The sequence below is a fragment of the Sorex fumeus genome, unplaced genomic scaffold (genome assembly GCF_029834395.1).
Source record: "Sorex fumeus unplaced genomic scaffold, SorFum_2.1 ptg000086l, whole genome shotgun sequence".
Lineage (NCBI taxonomy): Eukaryota > Metazoa > Chordata > Mammalia > Eulipotyphla > Soricidae > Sorex > Sorex fumeus.
The window spans coordinates 10,602,725-10,620,168 of NW_026606143.1; the positions used below are offsets into that span (position 1 = coordinate 10,602,725).

Below are 17,444 nucleotides of genomic sequence, written 5' to 3' on the forward strand. Positions count from 1 at the left end.
TAGTTTCTTTTTATAAAAACTACATAAAAACTCTTTTAAAGAGGGTTAGATCACTTATTTGAGAATAGATTAACATTGCTACTAGTTTCTTAAAAACATAATTCATTAAGTAGTAATAATAGGTTGCAGATAGATGCTATACTGTACCTACTACTAAAATGTTCTTTAAATCAAATGTAAGGTGTATTTATTTTATATATTTTAGTATAAATTGAATACATCATGGGTAGCTTGCCAGGCTTTGTTGTGTGGGCGAGATATTCTCAGTAGCTTGCCGGCTCTCTGAGAGGGGCAGAGGAATCGAACCCAGGTCGGCCAAACACAGTAACAAGTCTCACAATGGAGACGTTACTGGGCCCGCTCGAGCAAATCGATGAACAATGGGAGGACAGTGCTACAGTGCTACAGTATAAATCAGGGCATTGAACGAATGAATAATGTGATGCCACCTTTTCTCTAGACTGAATTTAGTTGACGCAGATAAGAAAGAAAGGGATATGTGCTTATTTTATTTTCAAATTAGTTAAACACCGTGAGGTAGAGTTATAGACATACAAACTTTCATGCTTGCGTTTCAGTCATACAATGATTGAGTACCCATCCCTCCACCAGTGCCCATTTTCCACCACCAATGGTCCCAGCATCCTTCTTACCACCCTCACCCCATCCCCTCCACCCCACCCAACCTCTGTGGCAGGACATTCCCTTCTGCTCTCTCTCCTTTTGGGTGTTGTGGTTTGCAATAGAGTTATTAAGTGGCCATCATGCTGTCTATAGCCTACTTTCAGCCCACATGGGAGGCTACTTGAAAGTCAAATGCCTATGGAACCCCCATCTGCCTTTCGCCAGCTCCACTGCTGAGATAACTGGACATTCCAGTGGTCTCCTTCCTAGTGGCTTGGTCTTGGCTCTCCCACGGGCCCCTTTTCACTTACCCTTTTAAATGACATCTAGACTTTAAAAAGAGTGCAAAATTATTTTGCTTCTGATCTGAAATGACATGAAGGTCCTATATTCACAGACAACAATAAATCCTGTCACTGTCACTGTACTCCCATTGTTCACTGATTTTGCTCAAGCGGGCCCAGTAACATGTGAGCCTGCAGGGTATGGACTGACCTTGATTCAAAATAATCTGCATGCCAAAGCTCTAGTTCTTGGAAAGTCCTGTTTTGGGGTCCCAGTTATTTCTACCATTGTGTGCCCTTCCTCAATCACAGCATGGTCTAAATCTGGGAGTCATTATTTCTCTGTAGGTAGTGTAATATTGGGAATTACTGTCACTGTTCATTGATTTGCTCGAGTGGGCCCAGTAACATTGTGAGACTTGTTACTGTCTTTGGCATATTGAATACGTTTCGGGTAGCTTGCCAGGCTTTGAGGTGTGGGCGAGATACTCTTGGTAGCTTGCTAGGCTCTCTGAGAGGAACGAGAGGGATGGAGGAATTGAACTCGGGTCGGCCGTGTCGGCCGTGTGCAAGGCAAATGCCCTACCCACTGTGCTATTGCTCTAGCCCAACAATAAATCCTATTTATGATAAATGATTCAAGTTGTTGAAATGTCCATAAAACAACCTAACCATTCAGCTTTTACACAAGCTATTTTTGTGTGGTAGAAACATGTATCAGGTTATGTTAGGGTGTAAGGTGGTCTCCACCTCCAATCCCCTGTGGAACAAGATGGAATGGAAATATGTGGTTATGAACTTACATAATAACAAGAACAAAACCAGTACACAGCAATTTTTAATGATTCTATTTATTAATACATGTATCACAAATGTTCACAATATCAATGCATTCTTGTTGGCATGCTAGACAGAGGCAATAGTTTTAAAGATCTTTTGAAAATATCTTTTGTTTCCCCCTTCTCACTCACTTTTAAAATTGATTTGATGAGACCCTCGATGTCTATAATGTCGCTTCAAGGAAAAATTACAGAAAGAAGCAAAATAACACTCTAGCAGTTAATAGGGAAAGGTAAAATAGCATTGCCCTCACAGGAAGCAACGATACAGCTTTGTAACAGGATTATACAGATTTCAATTTAGAGGCATAAGTGCACTAAAAGTGTCTACATTTAACCTAGGCATGTAACCAACAATGAACAGAGAGATCACCTAAAGCTCAACCAACTTTCCATCATGCATGAAACATGCTTTTTCTCCTCAAAACAATTATTGATGTACTTCTTTACATGCCCTAGGCAGCCTGAAGAAGGCAGGAAAGAGAAAACAGTAAAGGGAAAACCAAACCAAAGAAGATAAAGTGAAAAGAACAGAAATCTATCTGCTTATCTACATCAAGGGGTGTGGTATTTATCAATCATGATAAAGGGCTAACAGGAGCCTCCCACACTACATGCAAGGCCCAGTGGGGCCAGTGATGATGTGAAAACCCATCACCTACAATGAGCTGTAGTTGGACCAAATACAGATGGAGGAGCTGGATCTCACAGGGCCCAGGGTGGGGTCCACTAGGACTAGATGCAGGGAACTGGCTACACTCTGGCACAAAGAGGTTTCACAAAATGTTAACGCTAACACAGATGTGGGCTGAAAGGTGGAGCAGAGACTGTGTGGAGTGTCAGTTGCACTTGGGGAGGAGGGTTAGGGGAAGCAGGGCAGGTGTATTATGTACTGTGCTCTAATATTCTTTGGAAGTCTTTCAAAGATTGCTGCAGTTCCTTTTTAAAACAGGTATCTTACTCCGCCATTCCTGAAAGACTAAAAGAGAAATTAAAATAGGTGATTCATCGTTTATAAGGACTTAATTAAAGTAACAATCTAAAAAAGCATCCATATATTTGCCACAATAATAATGGCCACCTTTCCTCCCTGGGATCACAGAAAGGACATTCCAACACCTAGAAAAGTGCCACCAAGATCAATGTCATTGGAGGGCATCATGTGGTCCAAAGTAAGAACTTCAAAACGAAATGCTCCTATTGCCACGTACCTTCTTTTTACACCATCTCATACTGGTTGGCCGTGATGAATCGGGACAGACAGCAAGCCAGCAGCATGCCGATCAGCTGTTCCCAGGAAGACAATGAAAAGGAATGAGGAAAGGACACAGCAGAAAATAGCAAACATGATTCCAAGTGTGAGATTGAAGACTTAGGGAAGCTAACTGCTGATGCAGGGTAACTGAAGGTTCTCAAACTGATCATAGGTGCCAGCTCTAGCTTGTTCTAAACCAATTTTTGACACATTTATGTGCTCATACATTTTGAGGGTAATGAAAAAAATTAAGTACCATGGAATTAGCAAGGCCTTAATAAAAAGGCCAAAACTGAGTTCATAGCTGTAATCACTGGGAGGAAATTTCACCATAGTGTGATAACTTAGTTATACCCAGCTGACATATTAGTTTTTTTCTAAACAACTATACACTATTTTTGACTATTTTAGTGTTTGCCAATGAAGTAAGGAAGACTTGTGCAAGGTAGAAGTGGGTGGGGAGATGTGGGGCTTGAATTTCTCTTTGTCTTTAAATCATGCAGCTATCTTAGAACCAAATGGATCCATCTAGTGCTTGCTTCGGCAGCACATATACTCCATGGATCTATTTATACATAAGGGCCATCTCCTGTTTTTTCAGGGGCATCTATAATAACAAAAGACAACCCCTATTTCCTCAGAAGACCTCAATTCTCTGCCTTAATTGCTAACATGGCTCAATCTGATAAAAGCTGTCATTCTAGCAATACCTTCTCATCCATGTCAAGACATGCTCATTAGAAACCCAGATTCTTCTTCCCTGACTGGCGGATCAGAATACTCTGGACAAGAACCCAGTTGCGCACTTGGGTCTAGAGGCTTGAAGCTCCTGGTTATCATTGGCAGTGCTTCCTCTTAAGCAACTGGCCGTGCTATAGTGGCTCAGAGGTGCCAATGATCTTTAGAGACAATCTGGTGCATGCCACTCCAAGTCATCTGTGACTTTGTTAGAAATGCAAATACTCAGGTCTCAACGCAGACCTGTTCAATCACTCTGGGATTAAGGCCACACACTTGGTGTTTTAAAAAGTCATCCAGGTGAGAGAATCATTCACCCATCTGGTTTTCCTTATCTTATAGGCAAAAGTCCTATATCTGCACTGGGTTCCTCTATTGGTTGTGGCAACACCTAATCTAACCTCCACTCCACTGGCTCTCTTTCTACCTATGCAAGTTCCAATCCACAAGATCACCTCTTTTGGTAAAATCCCTCATTCTTATCTTTTTAAGATTTAAGTTGGATATGAATCATGCAAACTCCAAACACTGTCATGTAAGGAAAAAAATCACCCACCTTATTGGACTTACCCTATCTCTAAACAAGGCTCTGGTCAAAAAATGAGGCAGTCATTTTGTACCACAAAATATATAGTATCATGCATGTACCAAATGGCCAAAGGAATCACAGAGCAGCCGTAACCTCCAGAATTGTGTACCAAAAGAGAAAGTTAAAAAGTTCTTCTCTATGAAGACAATGACTATGAACCTTATAGTTATCCCTCTTTGTTAGAACTGCCAAGTATCCGACTAATATTAGCCAGAACACACTTGGTATTCTCAAAATTCAGAATCCAGCCTCAAATAAATATCAGAGGCATAGAGCATATTTAGATAGATCAAATTACTTAATACCATATATCCCTGAGCAATATCACCATCTCAATTTTGCTCTAAGAAACAGCCTCCAGAGGAAGTTACAGTATCTCTTCCAAATCACACAGGTAACCTACATAGAATATCAGCTTCTACCCTCTGTCCTAGGCCCAAATAGTTTCTCTCTCTGTCCCACTCTCGGGTTAAAACTTCTTTATGGAAGAACCCGTCTGTCTCAAAACACCAAGGTTCCTTCCTGCCTTGCACTGCAAACTTGAGTGTAAGTGTTTTCACTAGAAATCTCTTTATTTGCAGCTGACTTCCTACACTCTCCTTTCATTGTAAAGATAACCACATTTTTCCCACTGACATCAATATGTTTTAAGCACTTAGAATAGATACCATTCCATGCCATGGTTTGCAATGCTCCTGGCCTCTATGGCAATTCAAGACTGGAGTCAGAAATGTAATGTAAACAGAATATGTAAACAGAACTTGTATCTAAAGTTTCTGCTTTCAAGGAAATACACATGTCTCTCCCTCTATCCCTAAACAAGAGCCCTATCAGTCTTAAGCATCCGACAAACTATCTCATAGGAACAGAAACATTTACAACATAGGTAAACATAGAAGCTTTCAAACTTTTTATATTTTGTACTGCTGGCATGAGAACATGTATTCTATATGCACATAGAAGAGGAACATTTTAAAAATAATATTTGAGTTATTAAGTTATTATTACATTATTACCCTGTACACAGGATCCATATTTCAAATTTGATGAATTTTTTTCTTCACATGTGAGAGGGAAAAAAAACTACCTTTCATGTCCAAAAGTACCAAGTCAAGGGAAAGTGAGGAAGCACCCTATACTTACACTGTTACCAGATTATTTCAAGTACATAACACAAAAAGCCAGATAAGTCTAAAGACATGGCCTTTTCCTCAGTCTGAATCAGGACAATATACTCACCATTAGTCCCAATTAATCTGTAGACAGAAAAATCCATTCCTATTTAGACGAAACCTTTGTTCGGGTTGAATATATGAAAAAAGCGCCTCAAAGAGAAGGGGTGTTCTCTGTGGGATTCTGAGCGCCCTTCAGAGGCTCACGGCTGTTGTGTATTAAGGCACCAAACATGAAGGCATTTGGACAAATTCCTGCTTTGAACCCAACAGGAGAGAGAGTGAGTTTGTCTCTGATGCTGAAAATCCCAGAACCAGCACTCACCCTTCCCTAGTGGCTAGTAAACGCCTCATTCTGGATAGAGTTATACATCAGATTATTTATATTTGGTTGACTAATGCTTTGTAATTAGCCTTCATCTAAATTTGAAGCAGCACTTTATTTTTACAATTTGTCTTGTCAGTAGTATGCTGCACTTTCTTTTGGGTCACGAAAACTACTGTGAGAGTATTCACAAGTGAGAAGCAAACAACAGAGCAGAAGAGGTCTCTGCTTTCTAAAATCCTGCTCCAGTCTTTGTCAAAACAGCCCCCAAGGAAAGAGCTGGAAGTCTGGACAATCTAAACTCTGGTAGCATCGCTTTTTTCATTGGGGCTCTGAAAATCACCACAGGGAGAACTCCAAGAGGTCTGCCACGTTAGAGATAATATGAAAGGGGACAAAGTGAGCCACTTCTTCCCTGGTCCTGGCCCCAAGAGGCAAACATGGCTCAATCCATGATTCCTGAGGAGCATAAACAGGACATCAAGAGGGTCAAGAGCACTTTCTTAACAAGAAAGTGAAAAACATAAAGTCAAAAATTTAGCTCCTTACCATGTCTGTGGTGATTTTATGTTAATGACCTAATTGGAAAAACTAAACAAAACTTCCATATATTTGGGAAAGTGCCAAGGGATTTCCCTTTAAATAAATCTGCCTAAATACTGTTAGGAAGCTTCACAGAAAAAAACTGGCTGGATAAGTAACTATTTCTGTTTGGCTTACTTAGCCATCTCTCATCAAGGCTATACCCAACTTTGAAGCTCTGTAATCTGTGACCCTCAATCTTTTCACATGGACTGGCATTGGCCAATGGTACAGTGGTTGAAAATCACAGTCCTATAAAGAACAAGTAAACGAGTTTCTTCCAGGGGCCAGAAAAGAATTCCTGGCCAATAATGATTCATCTTAGCAGCTGGTGGGCCCTAGGGGGAGTGTCAGGGTATGGATGAGTAGAAAGAAGATTGCATATTTGTATGTGTGTGTGTGTTTTAAGAGTGCTGGGGATTGAATTCAGTCTCATGCATACAAGCATTTGCTTTACCATTGAGCAATATCCTCAATCCCTCAATTTTTTGTTCCTTTTATTCCTTCCAATTCCAACATTCCACATGTTTTATTCCTTCCAATTTCATGTATTTAAATCCTTGGGTTATTAAGGCACAAAATAGATTTTCCTTAGCTAAGGCAAGAGCATGGTTGATCATTGGTGTAAATGTTTAGGATAGTAGGTCAGAACTGTAATCCTGAAGCTATAGTAGTTGCCCCAAATGAACCAAACATCTCAGGACTATAACATTCTGTGATGTGGAAGCTTAATTGAGGTTAACAGGTAGCAAGCCTAGCAAGCCCCCGTGTCTGTTTATATTTGATACGGAATTGTTAAATACAGAGGACCAGATGACCCGTCCCTGGTACACACCGAGAAGAAGGCCAATCAAGGTGAGAATCTGTGTCACAAATGGAGCAATCTAAGTTTACAAATACAATCACATCCTGAGTTTTGACTTCCAGGTCATGTTGGGGGCAGGAGAGATAATGATTTCCTCAGTCTGTGTACATCTCCCCAAGTGTTCTTGAGTAAAAGTGCAAGTGCTATACATGTAGGAATGAGGCACCCTATCAAAATACACTCACTCCCAGGTCATTTCTGGGGCAGCAGGACCTATCCATCAGACCCAGATAAGTGAACCTTCCTTTGGAGGAACAAAGGCATGCGGAATTTTAGGAGACAAGTATTAAATGCCTATTCAGACTGTGTTGTTCAAAACTAGAAGTCATGTGCTTTAAGTTAGTTAACAGAGGACGAGTTTCTTCCACGGTCCATTGGAAGGCTAGACCCAGTTTGGTTTTCCTCATACATTATATCACCTTCAGTTACTGAGACAACAGGTATGCAAGATCAGTTTGCTCCCTACAGATGACAGCACAGAGGTCACAAAACTGGGAGGGGCAAAGGTAAATAAGAAGATGGAGAGCAGTGTGAAAAGGGAAAAGTTTTGCTTTTTCCTACCACCTACTTTAGTCTCTTCGAGGTAGCCTCTACTTCAGAAGAACCTGTTTTTTTTTAGAGTAGGACCAAAACACAGGCCACTAGAACTGATTCATCAGTATTAGCCAACATTTGTTATCTTTTGCTATGACACTGGCTCTAATAGTATTGACCATTCATGGCCTAACGTTTTGGTTTGGGGTCATTGACTCTGAGCAGTAGGGCTAGATCTCCTTGAACAGGCATCCCATCTAGTAAGTGTCCACCATTATCCCAAGGAGGTCCTGAATCCAATGACATCTAGAAGTGAACCCCACCTTCCAAGGCCCCTGAAGCTCCGCCACCATTTAAAGCTGCGCTCGCTGCCGGTCCGTGAAAAAGTTATTGCCGCTAAACACACAGTATACCTAGACAGTGTAGCAGCTACAATAACTTTTTTGCAGACTTGCAGGAAATTTCTGTGTCCTGGCTCAGGTCCAGGGATGATCAGTCGCGAACCTAGAGCATCTGACTAGTGAAAGCCCACCATGGCCACCCATCCCCCTTTTCCCAGCTGAGCATGAGAGGTCTCAAGTCTTGACCCTGTTGCACCCATCTATTTATGTGGGTTAATGGTACCAGCAATGGCATCACACTGATACCACCAGGCTTTGTGTTTTGTTTTCTTATTGTACCAACAATATTTATGATAGCTAAAACCTCTAAAGAGAGTTACTATGTGGGTAGGAAATGATTCAACCTCCTTTCTCACAGCTCTGGAGGGCCACAATGCAAACTCAACTAATCCCAGTCAGGGATTTCTTTAAGGCAGCAAGAGAGATTAATGTTCATTGAGTCAAATATTCATGAAACCCTTCCTAAGGACATGTGAGAGAGGAGAGGTATCAATCAGATGCTTTCTGATTTGGTTCACCTTACTGATGAAAACAGGACAGTTCTCCCAGTCCCTCAAGGCCACATGGGTATATTCTTAGATGACAAGATGTTTCATCCATGCAAGTCCAGGCTCTGTGAGGCTTGGCATCATGTTTCTTTGTGGTTCTTGGATAGGCATTCAAGGAAACTGAAATATTCCTTCCTTCAAAGGACAGCCCTCCTCAAATGCCGACCACAAGTCTGGCCCATCAGTGAGCATTTTCACCTGATGCTGTACATACGCATGTAAAGTTAACTCTACGTACAATCTGTCAAGTGTACCCCATACATTCTGCATCAGACCTGAGGTCCAGGATCCTCTAAATGTCCTCTGACCATTACAGATATGTCACTGCAGTGATATTGCTTAATTATTATAACAACCAAAATAAAGTTCAGGGCAGCAACTGCATTTGAAATGCCTCTGGAGACTGAGTAAATTGACACTGTTTGTGACACCGCTCTGGTTTGACTGTGTGTTGGCGTGTTGAGGGTTTAATTCAGTTTATGAGCTGTAAAAAAAAAAGCATAGTAAAAGAATATTAAAACTGCCACAAAAGTACAGACACATGTTGACTGAGTTCACAAGCTCTTGTGAGATGAAAAGTCACAGTTTCCTGTATCTGCTTGGGAAGAAAAAAAAATTCAACTTATTTTCAACTATTTGCAAATAAGTTGGCCTATGTTGATCTAAGTGATGGCTACACAGGTATATGCATTTTGTGATAATTTGTTAGGCTGGAAACTTATAATTTACGCACTTCTCTTTATATGTCATATTTAAATTTCAAAAGCTCCAGGGATGAGATAAACTTGAATAGCATTAAAGTGCATCTGTATTGCTCTGCCGGAAAGAAAGAGGTACAGAGGAAAGAGGAAAAGTAATTACAGTTCAAGAGAGCCAAAACAGAATCCAGGCAAGGTAACTTAGAGTCACGGATATGTTACTGAGATAATATTAATTGGGTTTTGTTGGAAAATGATCTGCCAGTCTAAAAAACTTCTGGGTTAAGCATAAATTGTGGGGGTTGTTAAGCATACATGCCAGTTCTGCCCATACCATTATTATAACCATGGTATATAACTGACCAGGAGATCAAAAGTGTAAGGTACTGTATACTGCTTGGTAAGAATTGGCAAAATTTCAGATTAAGCTGATTATGTTTCACTCTAAGAAGTGTGCTGCTCACTCAATTTGCATAATTACTTCTCCCATTGTTTTTAAAGGCTGGGTAGAGATAAAGAGATAGGCATTTTAATAAACAAAATATCGGCTGCCTTCTTTTAAGACTAGTCAAGTGTAGAGATTAAAATAAAGATCACAAGGATAAAAGTTATTAAATTTAGACTTTCTTTAAAGGGAGAAATCTCTGACAAAATCCACAGAAACTAACAAAAAAGTGAACAGGTCAATCCAAAGGGCCTCCCCCAAATCCAGATCGGCCATTTAATGTTTGGAGTTGTTTATGCTCCAATTAAGCCAGCACTTTGTTCAGTTAACCTCCATTTGACCTACAGAAGAAGCAAGTTGTTTTTCTGGAGCTAGTCATTAGTTGAACTGTAACCGATATTCCCTTGATGGCAAAACTTCATTTAAGTTGAAAAAGGAAAATCAATAAACAGATGACCTGAGGACTAATGAGCAAGGCGCTCTGACCCCATCTATCAGCCTTCCCCAATGCACAGGGAGGCAGGTGGAAAATCTGGAAACTAGGGAGGAAAATGAGATCAGGAGAAAGACTGGAGTAGACTACACAATTACATAGGTTACCTGGGAGAATGCAATTCCAAAAGCCACTCCAGCGATGATTCCCATGTTAGTCTCCATGAAACTGGTCACCAGATCATAGCAACCCTAGTAAAAGTAAGAGACGGTCTGAGAGACATGTTTTACCTAGGGCAGACTGAGTTGTTTTAATTCATCACAATCTCACATAAACTCCTGTAAATATTACCCAAGTCACAGGAATTTGCTAGCATTCTTTAAAAAAATATATAAACCTTTCAAATCATATGAATAGTAGAAGGCATCTCAAAGTGGCACTTCCTTTAACACGAATGTACCCAGATTTCTTTAGACTACCATTCCCTTTCTGGGAAAAAAGTCAGTAAGGGACCTCCCCTTCAATTGCCCCTGAAGTTACTACTACCCCTGGATTGGTTTAATGCCCCAAGTCTAGGGTGGTATCACTGGTCTAACATCAAAATTCATCTATGACAAATCTCATTTTATTTCAATTACCCCAACTCTCTTTTCACTGCATTATTTTAAAGCACTTCCCAAATAGATGCTTTCATTCACAAATGGTTCAGTAGTAGGGTTATATCTCGGAGAAAGTAAAATCATCTTTTTGGGGAAGGTGTTTGAATGCCTGTAAAGTTTTAGAATTCTTCCTATGGAAACCATTTAGTTTTTTTTTTTTTGTTTGGGGGTCACACTCAGCAGTGCTCAGGGATTATACTGCTTGCTTGGCAGGCTTAGAGGACCATATAGGGTGCACGGGGTGGAAGCCAGGTCTATTGTGTCCAAGCTAAGCACCCTGCTCACTCTACCATCTTTCTGGCCCTGAAAACCATTAGATTTTTAATTGGAATTATCTAGTAAATAAAGTCATCTTTGCTACAAATTTACTATGTGAGCTTGGCTAAGGTATTTCCCTTTTCTGCACATTAATGGTGTGGGAATTGGTATCACCAACAATAAAAAAACACAAGGATAGGTTTCCCTAGGTAAAATAATTTAGGTCTTAGAGTGTAAAGGATTTGCAGAATTATATCCAGGAAAGAATAATATAGCAGGAAAGAATAGAGTAGATTATAAATATTTGCTGGCTGCAAAAAAGCACCAGGCCAAGTACAGAATATGACTGTTATATACAGATTACTTGGACAAAATAGAGTAAGAAATTGTCAGGACTTTATATTTTAAAGGTATCTTCTGATAGCTATGCAAAATATGCCAGCTTCTGATCTTCATGTACCTACTGAATGTTGATGTGCTTACTAGTTGTCCTTTTTTAAAAAAATTTTTATTAGTGAAACACCATGAGGTACAGTTGTTGACTTTACAAATTTTTGTGCTTGGGTTTCAGTTATACAATGATCAAGTATCCACACTTCCACCAGTGCCCATTCTCCACCACCCAGTATCCCTCCCACCCCCCCATCCCACCCTGCCTCTGTGGCAGGGCATTCCCTTTGGTTCTCTCTCTCCTTTTGGGTGCTGTGGTTTGCAAAAGAGGCATTGAGTGGCAATCATGTTTGGTCTATAGTCTACTTTCAGCATGCATCTCCCATCCTGGGAGGATCCTCCCAACACCCTTTACTTGGTGCTCCTTTATCTATCTGAGCTGCCTTTTCCCCTAGCATGTGCAGCTTGCCTCCAAGCCATGGAGTGAACCTCCTGGTACTTATCTCGGCTATTCTTGGGTATTAGTCTCCTATTTTGTTACTTTGTGGTCCCTAGATGAATGCAATCTTTCTATGTCTGTCCCTCTCTTTCTGACTCATTTCACTTAGCATGATACTTTCCATATAGTACCACTTGTATGTAAATTTCATGACTTCATCTTTTCTAACAGGTTTATAAGCTTCTGCACCTCAAAAGAACAGTGACCAAAATACAAAGACAGCCTACAGAATGGGAAAGGATATTCACCCAATACCCATCCGACAAGCGGTTGATATCAAGGATATACAAAGTAATGGTTGAACTCCACAAGAAGAAAACATCCAACCCCATCAAAAAAATGGGCGATGAAATGAACAAAAACTTTCTCAAAGAAGAAATTGAATAGCAAAAAGGCACATGAGGAAAAAAAGTACAAAAAGTTAAAAAAAAGGCAAAAAAAGTACAAAAAAGTACTTCTATGTTCATTGCTGTACTGTTCACAATAGCCAAAATCTGGAAAAAACCTGAGAACAGATGACTGGTTAAAGAAACTTTGGTACACCAGTTATCCTTAATGCCTGTCAACAATGGCTGACCTGTTAATAGAAGAAGTGGTGGAGATGAAATACTGTACTGAATAAATGGGTGAGACTACTGAGGGCGGCCCAGGTGATCTATAGCTTGGACAGTCCATGTGTATGTTTGTTTCATCTGTTTGTCTGTCTCATTTTCTATGATTGACCCCTGATGCACAGGGGTCCAAGGTGTCAATCTGACGGGCTTTAGACAAGTGGAATATAACCTCTTAACTTAATCCATAAAAGGAAATGAACTCCCCTTTAAAACACTATGAGATTTAAAAGGAAATTAATTTCCCTTTAGAATACTATGAAATTTCCAAATGCTACGATTAAAACATCATTTTTACCAGTTTTAATGTTTAAAACTGACAACTGGATAAAGTGGATTACATAAATTTAAAGTACAAATTTTTGTTTTATTTTAGATTAAGATTCCATCAACCTAGTTCAGGTAGGAAACACCCAAACTGTAACAGCAAATGTTGATTCCTGTTTATAGCCTCTGTGTGTGTTTAGATGTAAATTTATTTGGAACTGAGCCAAATCAGCCAAATTTAATATACTAAAACTTGCATGGAGGCCATAATTCCCCTCCAGTTTTCTAAAAATAACTTCAACTTTAATTCATAAAGTCTGTAAAAAATAGCATTGATTTTGTCAAAGAGCATAAGAGCATTTTTACAGAGAATACATGAAGAACAACTATTTTTTAAAATCACAATTTAACATATATCAAATTTTGTGAAAATTCTATCAGTGCTGTACATGTTCTCAATAAGCCATATCCTATGCATTCACATTTTTTAGTAGAAAAAAAGGATATACTATCTTAGTAGCAGCTTTTGTACACCTGTTTATAATGCTGTGGATAGACTATAGTACATTGTTACCTGGAGAAAATCTGAAAACAGAACAGGAGTGGGAAAGGAAATATATCACTGCTCTGGAAAGTACTAGAATTTGATTCTCTGTAGTAGAAGTTTGCTTGCTGATTTCATTTTTCACTTGGAATAGCACATATCCTACTGCTTTATATTTTACTGGGAGAAAAGTTTGGATTAGGGAAAAATGAGAAGACAGGTAGATATCCTAACACTTTCCAAATAAAAGTGATTTAGCCTCGATGTTGTAGTTGAGATACTCCAACACCAATGTTTATATAAAAGCTTCCCATTTTTGTACTTTTCTGTCACTATATAATCCCACAAACCCATTTTCTAGGTCTCAGCATATCTCTGTTGTCTTCCAGGACATTTTTTATACTACTAAAAACACAGGTCATATTTATATTCTATTTTAAGTTCTCCACTAAGAACTGACTTTATTTGTCCACAATCTCTCTTAATTTTCTAAAACTAAATCTGATTGTTAGGTCTGAGATCTACGTACAGAGACCTGATAAGTGTCCAAGAAAATACCCGTCAATGAAACAGATAATTTGCTCACTTTCCCAGCATATCTAAATAGCACTGTCACCACTGGAAAAAAAACACTGTGAGTGGTAAACTTTCAAACACTGGGAATAGATGGCTAGTCTCACATGGTTCTCTGAAGAGGTATCTCAGTAGCTTTTAAATCAAAATAACTCTTGTCTTTGCTTAGAAAACATTAATAAATTCCTAAGGAGCTGGGGGCTCAGTCAGTGTTGTTAGCCATCTGAACCTATAGATAGGTCATCATGATACAAGCAGAACAAAAATAAAATCTGTCTCCTAAATGAAACTGCCAATATTGCGTTTGTCTAGGCTCATGGCCTTCCATCTCCCAGTTAATTGTACATGGTTTTGGTTTTCCAGGCTACCTGGTAAGGGGCCAAGAGTTAGCTTTTCATTCTATATGAATATAGCATTCAAAACACCAAAACATTTATTCTACACATCAGAATTCCATGTACCTGCATTATGACCGTTGTCATGCCTTCTGAGGAAGAAGTCATATGGATGGCTGCTAACCATTATGAACAAGTACTATTACTATCTTCAGCCCACTTCCATTTGCTTTATTTTATTGATGAGGGATCTGAGATGCAGACTTAGGAAACAGTCTGTCTCAAAGGTTAAACCTGCAGAGTTAATAATACTTAATACAAAAAATCAGTTTTCATTCATTTTCTTCTTTGAGGGAGCCAGGATGGAGAAGATAAGGCCAGTGGGAAAGAAGCTAATCACCCTCTTCAGGTATTTGACATGCTCAGGAACATATGAAGTATAATTGTGGGTAGAGCTGGGGCAGGAGGTCACTTAGTAGATTATCAACAAAACAATAAAAGGCTACCTTATCTTTCTTTCTGGCAATCCCTGTGGTTATAAAAATGCTCTAGGATATGGCTATAAACTTGTTTCTCTATACTAACAAAGATCCTCCCTACAAGGACCTGCTATATAATGTTCAATCAAAGACACTCTATGGTACAGAGAAAGAAGAACTTCCCAATACTTATCACATATTAACTATGTACCAGACAGTATACTTTATTTTTTTTATCTCATTTAATCCTCCCATAAATCAAAGTCCTATTGGCAGGACTTTTATTAGCTGTTTAACAGGTGAGAAAACATGACAGAAAATTATAGAACTTGATTGAGATTACAGAACTAGAATCTAAACTCTACTCTGATTCCAAACCTGCGGACTTCTATATTCTCAACTTTCACAAAAGAAGGGAAAGTATGGGTGTTAAAACAATACAACTTTGTCAGAAGGTTGTTGCTTCTATAACTTACCTCCTGAGACTGTTATGCCAATATATGATTGCCATAAATCACTTGTTTTTACAAATGAGAGCATGCACCAGAAGTTGGGTATGCTTGACACTTCAAAAGTGGAAATGTAATGACATGTGGGTGTCTAGTAGAGATGATTAAGAGGAAACTGGAAGTGACCTTACTAATGACAGGGAGAGGAGACCTCAAATTTGAAGTTCATACAACAATTCCAGGAACATATATCCTCTTAGCTAGGGCAAGAAGCTCTTGGTATTTACAATCATATCCCACCACCCTAATAGCAAAATATAAGTTCAGAATGACACCAAGAGCTTCTAGGAAAGCAACAATGCCTTGTAGTATTTAGGCTACAAATAACATTAAACGTGTCAAACACAGAAACCACCTTTAAAACATTCTCATCTTGAGAGGATGCCTCTATATGTATGAATTATTCAGTGCATAGTCAAGATAATATCAAAACTTGAAAACCTTAGAAGAACAGAATTTAAGTTTCATCAAAATATTCGTCAAAAAACCAATGGCTGCAAAACCACAAGCACACTCAATAAATAGTATGATTGTCTTCCTTTTAGTTTTAGCAAAAAATGTTTTCTATCTGATGCTTTTCTAAATATTTAAGAAAATAGATTGTAGAGAATATGATGAATACTATGAAGGCAAAGTGAAATATAAAATTGAAATTCCTTTTCTCTACTGAACTTTCACTTCCCTAGTTTCAACGATGTACTTTCAAATTTCTTTGAGCCCATTCTTTTCTCTCTAATTTCTTTGGGTGCCAGGGTGTTGCCAGTGAGTTGAATTGCTGATTTCCTTTCCTATAACAATAATGTCCTAAAATAAAGGCTACCCTCTTAGCAAAAACAGATGTTGCCTGTCAACTCTACCCCCACTTCCTGTTAAAGACTGGCACCTAGCTGTGAATAATTTCATGTTTAGAAGGTATGTTAAGCAGCAGACACACACCCAGAATGAGAGAGCCAGCAAGTGCCGCCTGACCTCGGCATCAATGTTAACAGGAGCCACTTGCTGAACCTTCCTAAATGTGCTGGAAGGTTAGAAGATGTGAAATTGAGTTGAGTCACCTCTGGGAAAGGTATCCAGAGGTGGATACCTTTATCAGGCAACAGAACCCCACAAAGGGTAATCCTTGAGTACCTCCTATACTATCATTTCCAACCTACTTGGCAACTTCACAGAAACAAACAAAAAAGTCCCCTCCCCAACATTCACGAGGATCCCCTCAGGTCTGGAAGTCAGTACCTTCTGGTTAACCTTGGTGGCGGCCACAGTCAGATTGTGAAGATCCTGAGGATTACAATCAGTATCATTCATGCAGCAACTTGGGGGGATTCCATGCTCCAGGAAGTAGGGGCTGGTGCTCCAGTTGGTGTAGTTCTGCACACCACAGCAGCTCAGCTGTTCACAAGGAAAGGAAACAAATGAACAAAAGTTTGGCAAATCAAAGACATAGAGTCCTCACTCAACCTTTAAAGGGAAGTACAAGCCAGTTCCATAAGAATACATATAGCATTGGTGAATAAAGAAGAGCTTAAGCTTCACTAACAATTATATTCATTAAGAATCCCATTCAAACTGAGAGAAATCCTTGACTACATACTGTTTTGACTTTTTCATTTTTGTTTTATTTTGGTTTGGGGGTCACCCACGAGGGTGGTAAGAACTTATTTCTGGCTCTGTGCTCTAGTATCACTCCTGGCTGTGCTCAGGACATACTCCTGGCTCTGTGCTCAGATCTGTTGAAACTTTTCTATAAAAGCCTGAAATGTTATCAAAATCGATTATTCCCCCCAAATATAACTTTTAAGGTTAAAAAAAAACACCCACCCAAGTCACTTTGATGAGTAGTCAGGGTTGAGCTCCAGTACCTGCCACTTAGAGCCCTTCTAGGAAGGAGATTTTCATTGTCCTCTTATACTCTGAAAAACTCTAGGCATCTTAGGCAATAAACACACAATGCAGACACTCCATTTCCTCCAGCTAGCACTGCACAAGCC

The 17,444-nt window shown here is 39.4% G+C and overlaps 1 protein-coding gene across 1 annotated transcript in view; it reads right to left on the reverse strand.

Annotated features, from left to right (window-relative positions):
• Positions 1-1,741: 1,741 nt before the first annotated feature.
• Positions 1,742-17,444, reverse strand: part of TSPAN7 (tetraspanin 7) — a 120,445-nt gene continuing 104,742 nt past the window's right edge. Inside the window, exons 5-8 of the mRNA XM_056131143.1 lie at positions 16,690-16,845; positions 10,500-10,583; positions 2,959-3,034; positions 1,742-2,726 (exon numbers count right to left, since the gene is read on the reverse strand). Of these exons, the coding sequence (XP_055987118.1) occupies positions 2,966-3,034; positions 10,500-10,583; positions 16,690-16,845 (309 nt within the window). The 3' untranslated portion in view covers positions 1,742-2,726; positions 2,959-2,965. The remainder of the gene's footprint in view (positions 2,727-2,958; positions 3,035-10,499; positions 10,584-16,689; positions 16,846-17,444) is intronic.